General features: G+C 47.8%; 1 protein-coding gene across 1 annotated transcript in view; it reads right to left on the bottom strand.

The window, feature by feature from the left end:
* Positions 1-13,905, bottom strand: part of LOC126990855 (DBH-like monooxygenase protein 1) — a 66,482-nt gene that overhangs the window by 43,980 nt on the left and 8,597 nt on the right. The window contains exon 3 of the mRNA XM_050849507.1: positions 1,367-1,529. Coding sequence (XP_050705464.1) covers positions 1,367-1,529 — 163 coding nt within the window. The remainder of the gene's footprint in view (positions 1-1,366; positions 1,530-13,905) is intronic.

The following is a 13,905-nucleotide window of genomic DNA, read 5'->3' as shown; positions in this document are numbered from 1 at the left end:
ACCCTGAACCGCCTTCATGCTCTGAACAGACTATAGTCAACCACAGCGTGCCTGCCGACACGCTCAGGCTCCAGCAGCATCAGGGAAAGGTTAGTTCAAGTGACAGTGCAGTGTGGCAGCTTCGTTATTCAGGTTGGAGCAAGATGTTCAGCACCTTCACCAGGGCTGTGCACTTGTTCCCACAAGCAGCAGATACAACAACCAAGCGGCACAGGAGCTTACTAAGCTTAGCACCTGGGTAACCTGAGTTACCTCCCATATACTGTCCACTTGCATCCCACCAGCAGCTGTCACCTGAACCAGCGTCTGACCTGAGTGAGGATTAACACCTCACTTGACGTAATCGTTATCTAGAAGGAACCGCCCCTTCCCCCCTTCCGATACCACCACACTACACCTTCCCCATCACCAACCTCCCACCCCAAGTACCATCACCCCAACCTTCCCACAGACATGTCAGACCCTCGTTTCCCGTCCCCCATTTTTTTTGTGTGTGTACTTGTTATCGTTAGCAAATTTTAATTGAAATGTATTTCTAATATGTAAATTTTCAGTCTGACGGCTGCCATAACTAAATAAACCGTTTATTATATTACTATTATTATTGTTATTATTACCTCCGTCAACGAAGTTGGAAAGAGGTTAGGTTTTCGGTTCGGTCAATATTTTTATTTATTTGTTTGTTTGTTCGTGTACAGTCTCCTGTGCACAGTTTTGCGGATATCTCAACCATTTTTTTCAGGGAAGCTTCCTGTCCATCCAGAATAGAACCCATTATTTTTTTATGTCAAAGGTCAAAGGTCAAAGTCAAGGTCGCACAAAACGTCAGATTGGCCATAATTTCGGTTCTCGTCATCGTAGAGACTTCAGACTTAGTTCATATTTTAGCTCATGGAAAGACGCACCTTGACCTTGACCTTTGACCTTGACCTCGAAAAGTTCGCCCAAGGTCAAAGTTTAAAAAAATAGAATTTCATGAAATTTCGAAACAAATGCTTCCATATGATGCACCTTGCATGGCCCTTACCTTGATCTTTGACCTTGACCTCGAAAAGCTCGCCCAAGTTCAAAGTTTCCAATAAAATAGAATTTCATCAAATTTCGTAACAAAGGCTTCCATGTGATGCATAGGATCACAGTTGATGCCCATACTAATTTTCAGGACGATCTTTGGCGGAGGTGTGCACTTTCCGAGTGCTATGCGTCTAGTTATTATTATTATTATTATTATTATTATTATTATTATTATTATTATTGTCATTAGTAGTAGTAGTAGTAGTAGTAGTAGTAGTACACACACACACACACACACACACACACACACACACACACATACACACTAATGGTCATCCACTTTCGCACGTACCCCAATGTATTGGTGTTTCTCCTTCCACGACGGAATCTTCTCAATGTGGCACCAGTAAAAGGTATCCTGAGTGTGTGGAAGAGTAATGCGCTGCCGAACCGTCCACGTTTCCATTTCCTCCATCAGATGCTCTCTGTGGAACGGCGAAAGGACCATCGCGTACCTGTAAAAGGGTCATACTGAATATGGATGCTGAAATGATATCAATAAAGAAAGTGTCAGGAGATAGTGCGAACGGTATTGTATTAAAGTTATTGGTCAGTGTGTTGTTGAAAGACAGAAAGCTAAGTGGAGAAGAAAACTATATGGTACTGAAGAAATGGTGGTCAGAAGATATTATTGAAGAAATCATGTTAAACGAGGAGAAAACCAGCTGCTGAAGCTGCAGAGACCTGACAGTCCGGGTGCACGCATGGTACGTCGAGAGCTGATCGTATTCTAGCGCTTCGCGTAATGGTGGAGCGTCGACGTGTATTTCGACAGGGGATGTTTCCAGCCTATGTCGATTTCAAGAAGGCATTTGATTCAGTGCATTGTGAAGTACTCTGGGATCTCCTGCGACTCCGAAGGATTCCTACAAGACACAATGTTTTCCTGAATGGCCTGCATTCTGGGGCTGAGATTGCTGTGGAATGGGGGAGGGGGGTTGTCCAGCTTCTTCCATGTGAATGCTGGAGTGGGGCTGGAGTGCCCTATCGCTTTTCAACATTTGTATTTGTATTGCAGTAATCATTGCAGTGTCGCTGGAGGTTCTAGTGACGTTTCGAGACACTGCAAGAGGAGCGAAGCCTTTGGGATTTAAGGTCTCCTGGGCCAAGACCAAGGTACAGGTATCTGGAGACTTACTAAATGAAACAGTACAGTCTTTTCATGCGTGTGGGTCTCGCCTGGCATTTTTATGGTGGATTGGCTTGACCCACGGTGTTATCAACTCGCTTAGCATGAGTATATGGTGTCGCAGAAGGACCTGTGTAGAAGAAAAAAGATCTGGATCTTTAACCCGGTAGCTGCGGGGGTCATGTTTCTTAGGTTAGGTTAGGTTAGGTTAGGTTAGGTTAAAGGTCCCTCTAAGCAAAATAATGAGAAAGAATCATCACACAAGCAAATCATTTCATTATATATATCAACGCATATGTGATCAGTTTATGCATCATCTATTTTCGGGGGTTTATATCATGGCAGAAATTTGGCCCATCGCTGCTACACGGTAAAGCCACAAATTTGGCCCGTCGCTGCTACCGGGTTAAGTCGCTTGAACTTACTCTATGGTTCGGAACATGGACACTAAATAGGGAATTAGAGAGCGGATTGATGCCTATGGTAATAAGAGTCTACGCAGAATCATGGGATATCGCTGGGATGACTTTGCGTCAAACCGGCGACTACTCGGAGAGACTGATTCGAGTAATGTTACCTGCACAGTCGTTCAACGCCAACTCCAGCTAAACGAGTATGTGGCACGCTACCCAGAAACCGACCCTGCTCATCGGATCGTTTCTGTTAGAGACAATTCTGAGTGGAGCAGGCCAAATATACGCCCACGGCTTTTACGCCTTGAACAAGTCGATAAATCTTACCAGGAGGTACTTGGAATGAGAAAGGGACCACACCCAGGCTTGGCGTCGCATTGCGGGCAAGGCGATGCACCCCTTGGGCGTATAACTCTATTGACTTATTGATTGACTGATGTTACTGATTACGGGGAGGCGGTGGCTGAATGGATAGCATGACGGCGCCGCGTTCAGGACAACTCGAGTTCAATCCCCGCCCGAGTGGCTTAAAACTACCCACATGCTGTCCAGAAGACCACCTATCAACCCGGACTCTAGATTCTAGGATTAAAGATGAGCTCCGGGAGGGCAGCATGAGCCAATGCAAGATGGCGCCACTATAAACACTCGCCTGCACCAGAACGGGCTGGGCCGACCATCAGGCCCCACCGGAAAGAAGCCTTGGGCCGACCATCAGGATCCACCGGGAAGAAGCCTTGGGCCGACCATCAGGCCCCACCGGGAAGAAGCCTTGGGCCGACCATCAGACCCCACCGGGAAGAAGCCTTGGGCCGACCATCAGGATCCACCGGGAAGAAGCCTACCGGCACAATCGGCCACGACGTAAAAAAAAAAAAAAAAAAAAAAAAAAAAAACGTAGGGTCTCGTCTATCAAGAGGAGCAGTGCACCGTCCTCAACCTCTCTAAGCTGCTTCTCATATTTTCTCTCATTTTTCATACTCCTTAATGGGTGGCTGGGGTATTCGCTCTCTCAATTGATCCTGTGTCCTTGCCCACAATTAGCAATCACTCCATCCCTTTTTTTTTTTACATCTACACCTATAGCGCCGGTAGGCTTGCTTGAGGGGCTTGGATGGTGTTCGGCCCCAGTCCGTCATGGCGCAGGCAAGCGTTTATAGTGGCGCCATCTTCTCTTGGCTCATGCTGCCCCCAGGAACTCGTTCTTGATTCACTTTGTTTGTTTTTTTTTTTTTTACGTTGTTGCCTATTGCGCCGGTAGGCATCTTTCCGGTGGGGCCTGATGGTCCTCCCAAGGCTTCTTCCAGGTGGGGCCTGATGGTCGGCCCAGCCCGTTCTGGCGCAGGCGAATGTCTATAGTGGCGCCATCTTGCATTGGCTCATGCTGCCCCCCGGAACTCGTTCTTGATTCGCTTGGACGGCTTCCTCTAGAGTCCGGGTTGATGGGTGGTCTTCAGGACAGCATGTGGGTAGTTTTAAGCCACTCGGCGGTGACTGAAAAATCCGAGTGGTAGCGTGGAGATTCGAACTCGCGTCGTCCATCACGTGGTGAATGTGGGCCCAGCACACTACCACTCAGCCACCGCCTACCATTGATCTGGGTTGTATAGGGAAGGGCCTGCAACCCCTTCCCACAAAACACTACCTCAACCATAAACAAAGGAAATGTTGAGGTTCGGGTGTGTCACCTTTTCTGAGGCCATATCAATGACCGTCTTTTTTGCTCTTTAGTGTTCAGTATACATGTCATTAGTTTTTTTCCTTTAGAACGTTATTCATCTTGTAGAACTTTATCATTCGCGTTCCCAGTGTGGTTCAGCCGACCGAGGCGTCGAACGGCGTCAGGCGAACGAGCAGCGGGAGAGTAGCAGATGGTTCGCTGCGCCTCGGTAGTTGAACGGCTTCGAACGGCAAGATGCAAGCCGGCGGCAGGAGTGCCCCGGTCGTTCGCCCGCTAAGTTGGTAGTTGCATCACACAGGCCCCCATACAAGAATTTAATCCAGGTAGATTCCACAAACAACTACCAAGTGGAAAGAAAAAAGAACATAAGCCAATAAACTAAAAACAGGGGGGAAACTGACGAGGAAACAGGAGGAGTGACTTATGCAGGAAGTCTACTCAATAAATCGGCCCCCACATTATCCTTCCCGGCCATATGGACGACACGGTACCTGTAGGCCGGTAGACCCAAGGCCCATCTCAACACCCGGACGATGTCCTGCTGAATCGTTGAAGTACAGCCAGGCGGGGCGGAGAATACATCCCGGTCGTCCATAAGTGGTTCATCGATGGGAAGTTCTGTGGAGCTGGCATCAGGTGATGGCTCCTCCACTACGGGAACGGGGCTGACAAGAGGTCCTTCCGTAGCTGGCGGAGACAAGGGTCCAACGAGGTCGATGGCAACTTGTGGAAGAAGTTCTGTAACGACAGGTAAAGGTTGGAGGGAGACAGGACGTACACGACCTCTCCCCGACATCCGTTGGCACTTATCACAGGAACGACAGTAAGTACGGATGTCTGCTCCTATACCTGGCCAGAAGAAATGTTGAAAGATCTTCATCTCCATCTTATGACGAGAGAAATGTCTGGCCAAGGGACTCTGGTGGGCCGCAGAGAGGATGATTTGACGGGAAACCCATGGCACAACTAGACAGTGTTGGCCTACCTTGTTGAAAAGCGGGGAGGTGAGGCACTTCCTGTACAGAAGTCCGTTGCGATACAAGTACTGGAAGGAGGATCCGTTCCTTGCTTTGTCGACGTGTCCAGAAGAGGCTTTCTGCCGTATCGCTGCTAAGGAGGCACAGGAGGCTTGAAGCTGGGAGAAGTCTTGAGGGGTTACTGAAGGAGGTAAAGGTTCCGGAAGGACAAGCGGATGAAGCCTCTTCAACCTACCAGCACGAGTGGTAACGGCGTGTACCTGGATGGCTGCCGGGGACGTCGGAACACGAGGAGTAGAAATCCCTCGCGGCAACTTTGAAGGTGAGGATGTTCTGGAAGAATCAGATGGGGATTGAGAAGAGTCAGGGTCATGGGGATCCCTTACCCCAGGGACGTTTCCGATGAGGGCCCCAACAAACTTAATAGAAGCTCGTACCACCTCAGTCCAACCGGTGAAGTAGGGACAGCTTAAGTGGCACCTCACCACGGGAAACTTGTCCACTCGTCCTAGGTAGTCAGCAAGGGAGACCTTTGGACAACTCTCAACATCTACATCAGGTAGTAAGTCTTCAGAGACGATCACACAGGAACAGCCAGTATCCCTGATGATGTTGGAGCTCCAAGACCCGTTAACAGTGCCCGAAACAGAAAACTTCGGGACACTTTCGTCACAAAGGCAAAAGCCTACCTGATATGATGGTTTAGCAGGTTCGACATTTTTGAAGGCGCGGGGATTCTTCGGGCAGCGCGGACGTAGATGGCCTTCCTCCCCGCATTGGTGACACCTCAGGGTTGTTGTACTGGGCTGGGCAGAGGTCTTGGCGGAGGCTCCCGGAGAGGACTCTGAAGATTTCGTGGGCGAAGCAGCCTTAGAGTGGTCTCGGGAATTAGGAGATGAAGCTTTCGGGTAGGCGTTGCGGGCGGACGACCAGTCGTCGGCAAGTCTCACTGTATCGGGAAGATGTTTCGGCCGGCGCTCCTTGATGAAGATCCTCAAATCTGAGGTAAGATTAGTGAGAAACTGATCCAGGAGCATAAACTTCCGGAGCTCTTCATAAGTGCAGGGGACGTCAGAGGCTTCCAACCACGCCTGGAACAACCGAGTAAGGTGGATGGATAACTGCTGGTAGTTTTCCCCAACTCTAATCCTGGCGTGACGGAAGTCTTGACGATAGTTGTCCGCCGTTTACTAAACCCCGTGAGGAGAGCTTTCTTCAAAAGAGCGTAATTTTCGGTTATGTCAGCTGACAGGGAAGTAAACAGTTCAGTGGCCTTACCCGTGAGGAGACAACCCAACCTCGCAGCGTAGCTATCCTTGTCGATCCGTAGAAGTTCAGCCACCCTTTCAAAACAGACGAGGCAGTTGTTGATGTCCTCTCCCTCTTGGTAGGTGGGCAATTTCGGTCCTCTCACGTTCTCGCAGGAAGGAGAAGCCGTTTTCCCCTGGGCGACGACACGGGCGAGTTCTGTTTCTTTTTCCACTTGTATCTTGGCAAGTTGGAACTCTCTCTCTCGGCAGCCCGCTCTTCTTTCTCAGCTAGGAGACGCTTTTCTTCCCTCTCAGCTAGGAGACACTTTTCTTCCCTCTCAGCTAGGAGACGCTTTTCCTCTCTCTCAGCTAGGAGACGCTTTTCCTCTCTCTCAGCTAGGAGACGCTTTTCCTCTCTCTCAGCTAGGAGACGCTTTTCCTTTCTCTCGGCAGCTCGCTCGTCCCTCTCGATGGCTTGCTGCTGGACGACGTAGCGACCGAGATTCTCACCCTCCAGCCCCAAGGCTACAGCCTGAGCTTTAAAAACATCAAAACTCGACATGATTACTATGGACAACAAAGCAAAAAAAGTATAAACCCAACAGACAATGACACCAATAAGACCCAATAAAGAACAAGAAATGCAACAAGAAATCAGACAAAGAACAAAAACCCAACAAAAAAAACAGACAAAGAAAGTGTAACAGAAGCAAAACAAACGTGAAGAATCAAGACACAAAAGGAAACAAGAAAAATTAGCAAAAAAAACTGCAAAAAGGGTACTAAGGGGCGTAGAAGGCCACCCAATACTCAAACGAGTGATTGGGTGATAAGGTCAGCACAAGGGCTGAAAAAGTGCTATGGCAGCACCAACAAATCCCACCGTGGGCATACAGCAGCCCAAAAAAAAACGGTAAAGCATTAAACACTCACTTCCGGGCCGCAGACAGCAAGTGGCGCGCAAAGCCGACTTAACAAGCCAACCCTTCCGATTAACAGTTGACCCAATCCTGGCGAGGTCGCCACATGTCAAGGTTCCAGTGTTGAGTGCTGTAATCAGAAGGGATAACAAACAACAAGATAAATGGTTAGACACCAGTTTACTTTATATACAGTAGAAACCCCAAAACAGCCCCACAATCTGAAGTCTCCAACACGAAGGCTTCAGCACGCCGGACTCAGCAATGACCCGTTACACGGCTTCTTCCTCTTCTGGGCGTCTCCTCCTATGAGTGGCAATGACGAGGCAGCACAGCTTCGTCCTTTGAGTAGTGTAGACGTGGTAGACGAGGGAGGCCCAGGAGGAGAAGGGGCGTCAGATTCACAGCAGTAACGGGAGTTCAGGGCGTGGAGAGGAGAGAGGTAAGGCACCCAGAACGAGCCCACGGTATCTGAGTTAGCCCGAGTGAGAGCAGGGCTGGAGCCGTAGTAGAATCAAGTGTTCAGAGCGAGGCTCGGCCGCTGTCTGACAAGGAAGGCGCTGGTGCCCGCCAAGTCGCCTCCCACAGCGGGTTGAGAAGCCTCGGTGGTTCAGCCGACCGAGGCGTCGAACGGCGTCAGGCGAACGAGCAGCGGGAGTGTAGCGATGGTTCGCAGCGCTTCGGTAGTTGAACGGCTTCGAACGGCAAGATGCGAGCGGGCGGCAGGAGTGCCCCGGTCGTTCGCCCGCTAAGTTGGTAGTTACCCTCACAAGGTGCCTTGATAACTCATCGAACCTCTTTCTTATCAATTTCTGCAACATTCTCGGTCTTCGTTCTAATTTTCATTCTTTGGAACACCATCTCTCCTCCTCTAAACCTCACCTTCTTTTCCTCACCGAAACACAGGTTTCTGGGGCTACTGACAGCAATCTCTACTCTGTTCCCTCCTACTATCTCTATCCTAAATTTCAATCCAAAGCTGGATGTTGCGTGTAAGTGCGCAACGACATTACTTGCTCTCGTGCCCACGACCTTGACTATTCAGAATTTTCCACCATCTGGCTAAGACTTCATTGTCATTCTATTACTAAATACATCTGTGCTGTTTATCTCTCGCCTAACTCTAATAACTATATAAAATTCTTTGACTATTTGAACTCTAAAGTGGAGCACATCTTGACCCTCTCTCCCTTCGCTGAAATCTCCATCTTGGGAGATTTCAATGTTCACCACCAGCTTTGCCTTTCATCCTCTTTCACTGACCAGCCTGGTGAAGAAGCCTACAACTTTGCTCTCCTCAACGACCTAGAACAGTTGGTTCAGCACCCTACACGTGTTCCAGACCGTCTTGGAGACAGACCCAATATTCTAGATCTCTTCCTTACCTTTAATCCTTCTGATTACTCTGTCAAACTGTTCTCTCCGTTGGACTCCTCCGATCACAACCTTATTTCTGTATCCCGTCCTATCGCTCCTGTACATCCTCTGGACCCACCGAAGAGGCGATGCTTCTGGCATTTTGCTTCAGCTCGATGGGACGACCTGAGGATGTACTTTTCCGATTTCCCGTGAAATGATTGCTGCTTACAGGAGAGAAACCCCACTGTGTATGCCCAGCGCATCACAGAGGTGATTGTCTCTGGAATGGAGGCATACATTCCACGTTCTTTCTCTACTCCTCATGCTAAAAAGCCTTGGTTTAATCACGCTTGTTCTCGTGCTGTCAAAGATAGAGAGGCAGCTCACAAAAGGTACGAGCCTTCGAACTCCCTCTAACCATGATCTTTACATTTCCGCCCGGAATCGTGCCAAATCTATTCTTCGACTTACCAAAAACTCTTTTATCCATGTCAACACCTTGCTCTTTCTAATTCTTCCAGAGACATCTGGCACTTAACCAAAAATATCTCCTCCAATTTCACTTCTTCATTTTTCCCTCCTCCTCCTAATCCAGACGGCAGAACTGCCGTCTCATCTATCTCTAAGGCTGAACTCTTCACTCAAACTTTCTGTAACAACTCCACTCTGGACGATTCCGGGCATATTCCTCCTACTTACCTCCCCTCTGACTCTTTCATGCCTGTTATTAAGATTTTTAAGAATGATGCTTTCTATGCCCTCTCTGGCCTCAACTCTCAAAAGGCTTATGGACCTGATGGAGTGCCTCCTATTGTCCTTAAAAACTGTGCTTCCGTGCTGACACCCTGCCTGGTCAAACTCTTTCGCCTTTGCCTGTCAATATCTACCTTTCCTTCCTGCTGGAAGTACGCATTCGCATAGGTGAGCACGATAACAGAAAACCTTATTCTCGGTAACCAATAACTGATAATGGAAAACCTTATCAGTAATAACCGATATTCGTTAGCTGGAGACACAAATATAGGCGATAACCGATAACCGACACCCGATATAAATCCACAATTCCGATACTAGCTAGTGATAAGTCCGAAAACGATACTATATTGATATTTCAAATATATAAAAAAAATAGATGAATTCAAATTTTATTTATCTGTATTTTAGAAAACTTACAAAACCTGAAAACCACACGTTGCCACGTACATATGGACGGTAACACTAGAAACGCCTGAACCTTGTTGTGTTATTTGGCGTCCCCGCGGTCAAAAGCTGGCGCTATTGTTTACAAACACTGGTCTCTCGTGAAATGCGCATGCTCAGACCAGCAAGCGTAGACCTGTACAGTCTCACAAAGCTTTTTAACCGTAATTAAGAGTTGCTGGAAGGCTGAATCAGACATACAGTACCACTACCACCATCCTCTCTGTTTCCAGAACGACACCCTTGTTCGAGTTGTATTTATATGTACAGAGTGTCGTTCTAGAAACAGCGAGGATGGTGGTACTGTATGTCTGATTCAGCCTTCCAGCAACTCTTAATGTGTTAAAAAGCTTTGTGAGACTGTACAGGGCTACGCTTACTGGTCTGAACATGCGCAGTTCACGAGAGACCAGTGTTTGTAAACAAAACCGCCTGCTTTTGACGATGGGTCACCAAATAACACAACACAGGATGCCTTCAATACCATGGCATGCTCACAAACGAATATGGAGTTTTAAATTTGAGGCAGTGAATAATCCGTTTTGGTGCAAAGTTAAATGATTTTTCTCTTTGATATATTGATTTTTGTGTCTAACATAAAGAAATAACCTAGTGTTTTAATGTTGATGATCTAAGTATGAAATCTCTTCCCCGAAGATATTTCATACCCCGAAGTTTTTTCATACAACACGGGCGCCCGGGCCACGCATGCGCAGTAGGGATGAGACAACGTTTTTTTTTTCTGAGAGGCGGAAAAAAGTAGCGATTATCGCTAGTTTGGTCACAAAAGTAACGAAGATACCAATATATATTTAAATAAGTAGCGGACGGCCGATAACCCGATTTTGTTATCAGCGATAAAGTATCGCGATAACTTATCGCGATAACGCCCAGCTATGCGCCTTCGAACAGCCTGTGCCTAAAGGGGCTCTCACACATTCCCGGTCCCGGTCGCGACCGTCCCCGATGGCTCCCGATAAGCCGGTCGCCGGTCGACCGGCTGTAAGATCGGGGATTGTCGGTGGCAGACCGCCGGTCTACCGCCGGTCGACCCTGAGGACCGTAGACGCAGCCGACCACCGCCGGTCAACTTTAAAATTTTCAAAGATATCGGCGATGCGCCCGGTCGACCGGCGGTGTCGAAAAATGTCGCCGGTCGACCGGCGGTCAGCCGCCGACACCCACGGCAGACCGGCGGTAGACCGGCGGTAGGCCGCGAGTGAACACCTGTGTCTGACCTGGGGATTAGCAAGGGAGGAAGGAGGAAAACGAGGAGGAACAGGGAGGAGCGAGGGATGAAGAGAGAGAGTGAGATGAGAGCAAGGAGGAAGAGGAATGGGTGAAAGAGAGAAATATATATATATATATATATATATATATATATATATATATATATATATATATATATATATATATATATATATATATATATATATATATATATATATATATATATAGAGAGAGAGAGAGAGAGAGAGAGAGAGAGAGAATGGAAGGAGGAACAGGTGGGAGGAGTGAGGAAGAGAGGGAGTGACGAAGAGAGGGAGGGATGGAGGAGTGAGGAAGGAAGGAGAGGATGGAAAGAGATGAAAAAGGAGGAAGAGATATGTGAAGAGAGGAGAGAGAGAGAGAGAGAGAGAGAGAGAGAGAGAGAGAGAGAGAGAGAGAGAGAGAGAGAGAGAGAGAGAGAGAGTTTTATGCACACGAATGAATTTAGGTATGAAGCTGTTTATGAGGTAATTACAAATATATGAAAATGAAAAGAAAGTGTTTGCTCGTCAATGTGCCGCAGGTCTGCCGCCGGTAGGCCGGCGGTCTACCGCCGACTGACCTGCTGCAGTCGCCGGTCGGAGAAATCGAAAATCGTATATGGTCGCCGGTTTACCGCAGGCAGACCGGCGGCTTATTATCGCCTAGTTTGTCGGCGGTCAGGCCCCGATCGGCTTATCGGGAGTCATCGGGGACGATCGGGACCGGGACCGGGAATGTGTGAGAGCCCCTTAAGAAGGGTGACCGTTCCAATCCCTCAAACTACCGCCCTATAGCTTTACGTTCCTGTCTGTCTAAAGCTTTTGAATCAATCCTTAACCGGAAGATTCAAAAGCACCTTTCCACTTCTAACCTTCTATCTGATCGCCAGTATGGGTTCTGCAAGGGGCGTTCTACTGGTTCTACTTCTTCTTGCTTTCTTAACTGATTCTTGGTCATCCTCTCTTAGCCGATTCGGTGAAACTTTCTCAGTTGCGCTAGACATATCGAAAGCCTTCGATAAAGTCTGCCACAAGTCTTTGCTTTTTAAACTGCCCTCTTTCGGATTCTATCCTTCTCTCTGTTCCTTTACCTCCAGTTTCCTTTCCAGCCGTTCTATCTCTGCTGTGGTAGACGGTCACTGTTCTTCCCCTAAACCTATCAACAGTGGTGTTCCACAGGGCTCTGTTCTATCCCCCACTCTCTTCCTGTTATTCATCAATGATCTTCTTTCCATAACAAACTGTCCTATCCACTCATACGCTGATGACTCCACTCTGCATTATTCAACTTCTTTCAACAGAAGACCCTCTCAACAGGAATTACATGACTCCAGGCTGGAGGTTGCAGAACGCTTAACCCCAGACCTTACTATCATTTCCGATTAGGGTAAAAGGAACCTTGTGTCCTTCAATGCCTCAAAAACCCAATTTCTCCACCTATCAACTCGACACAATCTTCCAAACAACTATCCCCTATTCTTCGACAACACTCAGCTGTCACCATCTTCAACACTAAACATCTTCGGTCTATCCTTAATTCAAAATCAAGTAAATTAATAGCCGAAATGGAGAAAGAAAACTCCACATTCAGATTTATAGACGGCTACCGTCCACCAACCACTTGGCAGAGTGCCGGCAAACTAATTTATCCCTCTGAACGTGGAGTTTTCTTTCTCCATTTCGGCTATTAATTTATAAAAATGCCATAATACGTCCTGTGCAGCAGCCAGGTTCAAGCCCATAAGCATCGCTGCAGCCTTTTCTTCTTCTTGCTCATTCTCCTACGGGCCTCCTCTACCTTCACTGCGTCCATCAGGAGCTTTATATTTTTATTTTGCAAATCGCAAGCATAACAACAACTTTTGAGAATGGTTACGTTTCACTGTCACAAAATTAGGAGCCACCAAAGCACGCACACACCCCTGCTGCTTCTCTCTGGGGTTGATTGACACAATGGAAAGTCGCGGCCCATTATTGCCTCTATCTATATCCAAGGACCTATGAAGTGTGATGTACAGGTTTCCACTGCCAAAATATCCTATTAAAATTCTGGGTTGAATTCGGCGACTGTTGGCAAGGCTGCCGCCAAGGCAGTCGTGAAGACCGCAAGGAAGCCCGTAATGAACACCACTTAGTGCCAGGGATCGAACTGAGTGCCGACAAGATGGCAGCATATCCCACGACTAATTAATTAGTCTTGGGATATGCTCCCATCTTGTCGGCACTCAGTATCCCACCAACATCCCGACAAAGTGTTAGTCAATATTTCTGAGCCGGCAGTTGTCAGGAACGTTCTTCATTATACGAGGACTGTAGTCATGACAGCCCCTTATTATTTTTAAGTAGTCGGCACCGACAGTCCTCGTGACTATCTCAGGACAAGCCAAGACTATCGGCAACAGTCTTGACGAGTGTCCTCGAGTCCCAGAGGTGGGCGCGGTATTGAAAAATCAGTAGTGCGGTTGCGGTAGTGCGGTACTTATTCCGGAGTAGTGCGGTTGCGGTAGTGCGGTCCCATTTTTTTCTTTCCCAGTGCGGTACGCGGTTTGCGGTAGCAGTAGTCAAAATGCAAAATATACTTCAGTGCCTATCCTGGCTATCCAAACAAAGGAAACATGCTTAAAATAGTACAATTGCCTTAATTTACAATAG

Source organism: Eriocheir sinensis, unplaced genomic scaffold (assembly GCF_024679095.1).
Source record: "Eriocheir sinensis breed Jianghai 21 unplaced genomic scaffold, ASM2467909v1 Scaffold215, whole genome shotgun sequence".
Classification (NCBI taxonomy): Eukaryota; Metazoa; Arthropoda; class Malacostraca; order Decapoda; family Varunidae; genus Eriocheir; species Eriocheir sinensis.
Note: the sequence above shows the minus strand (reverse complement) of the source record. Positions and strands in the feature narration are given on the sequence as shown.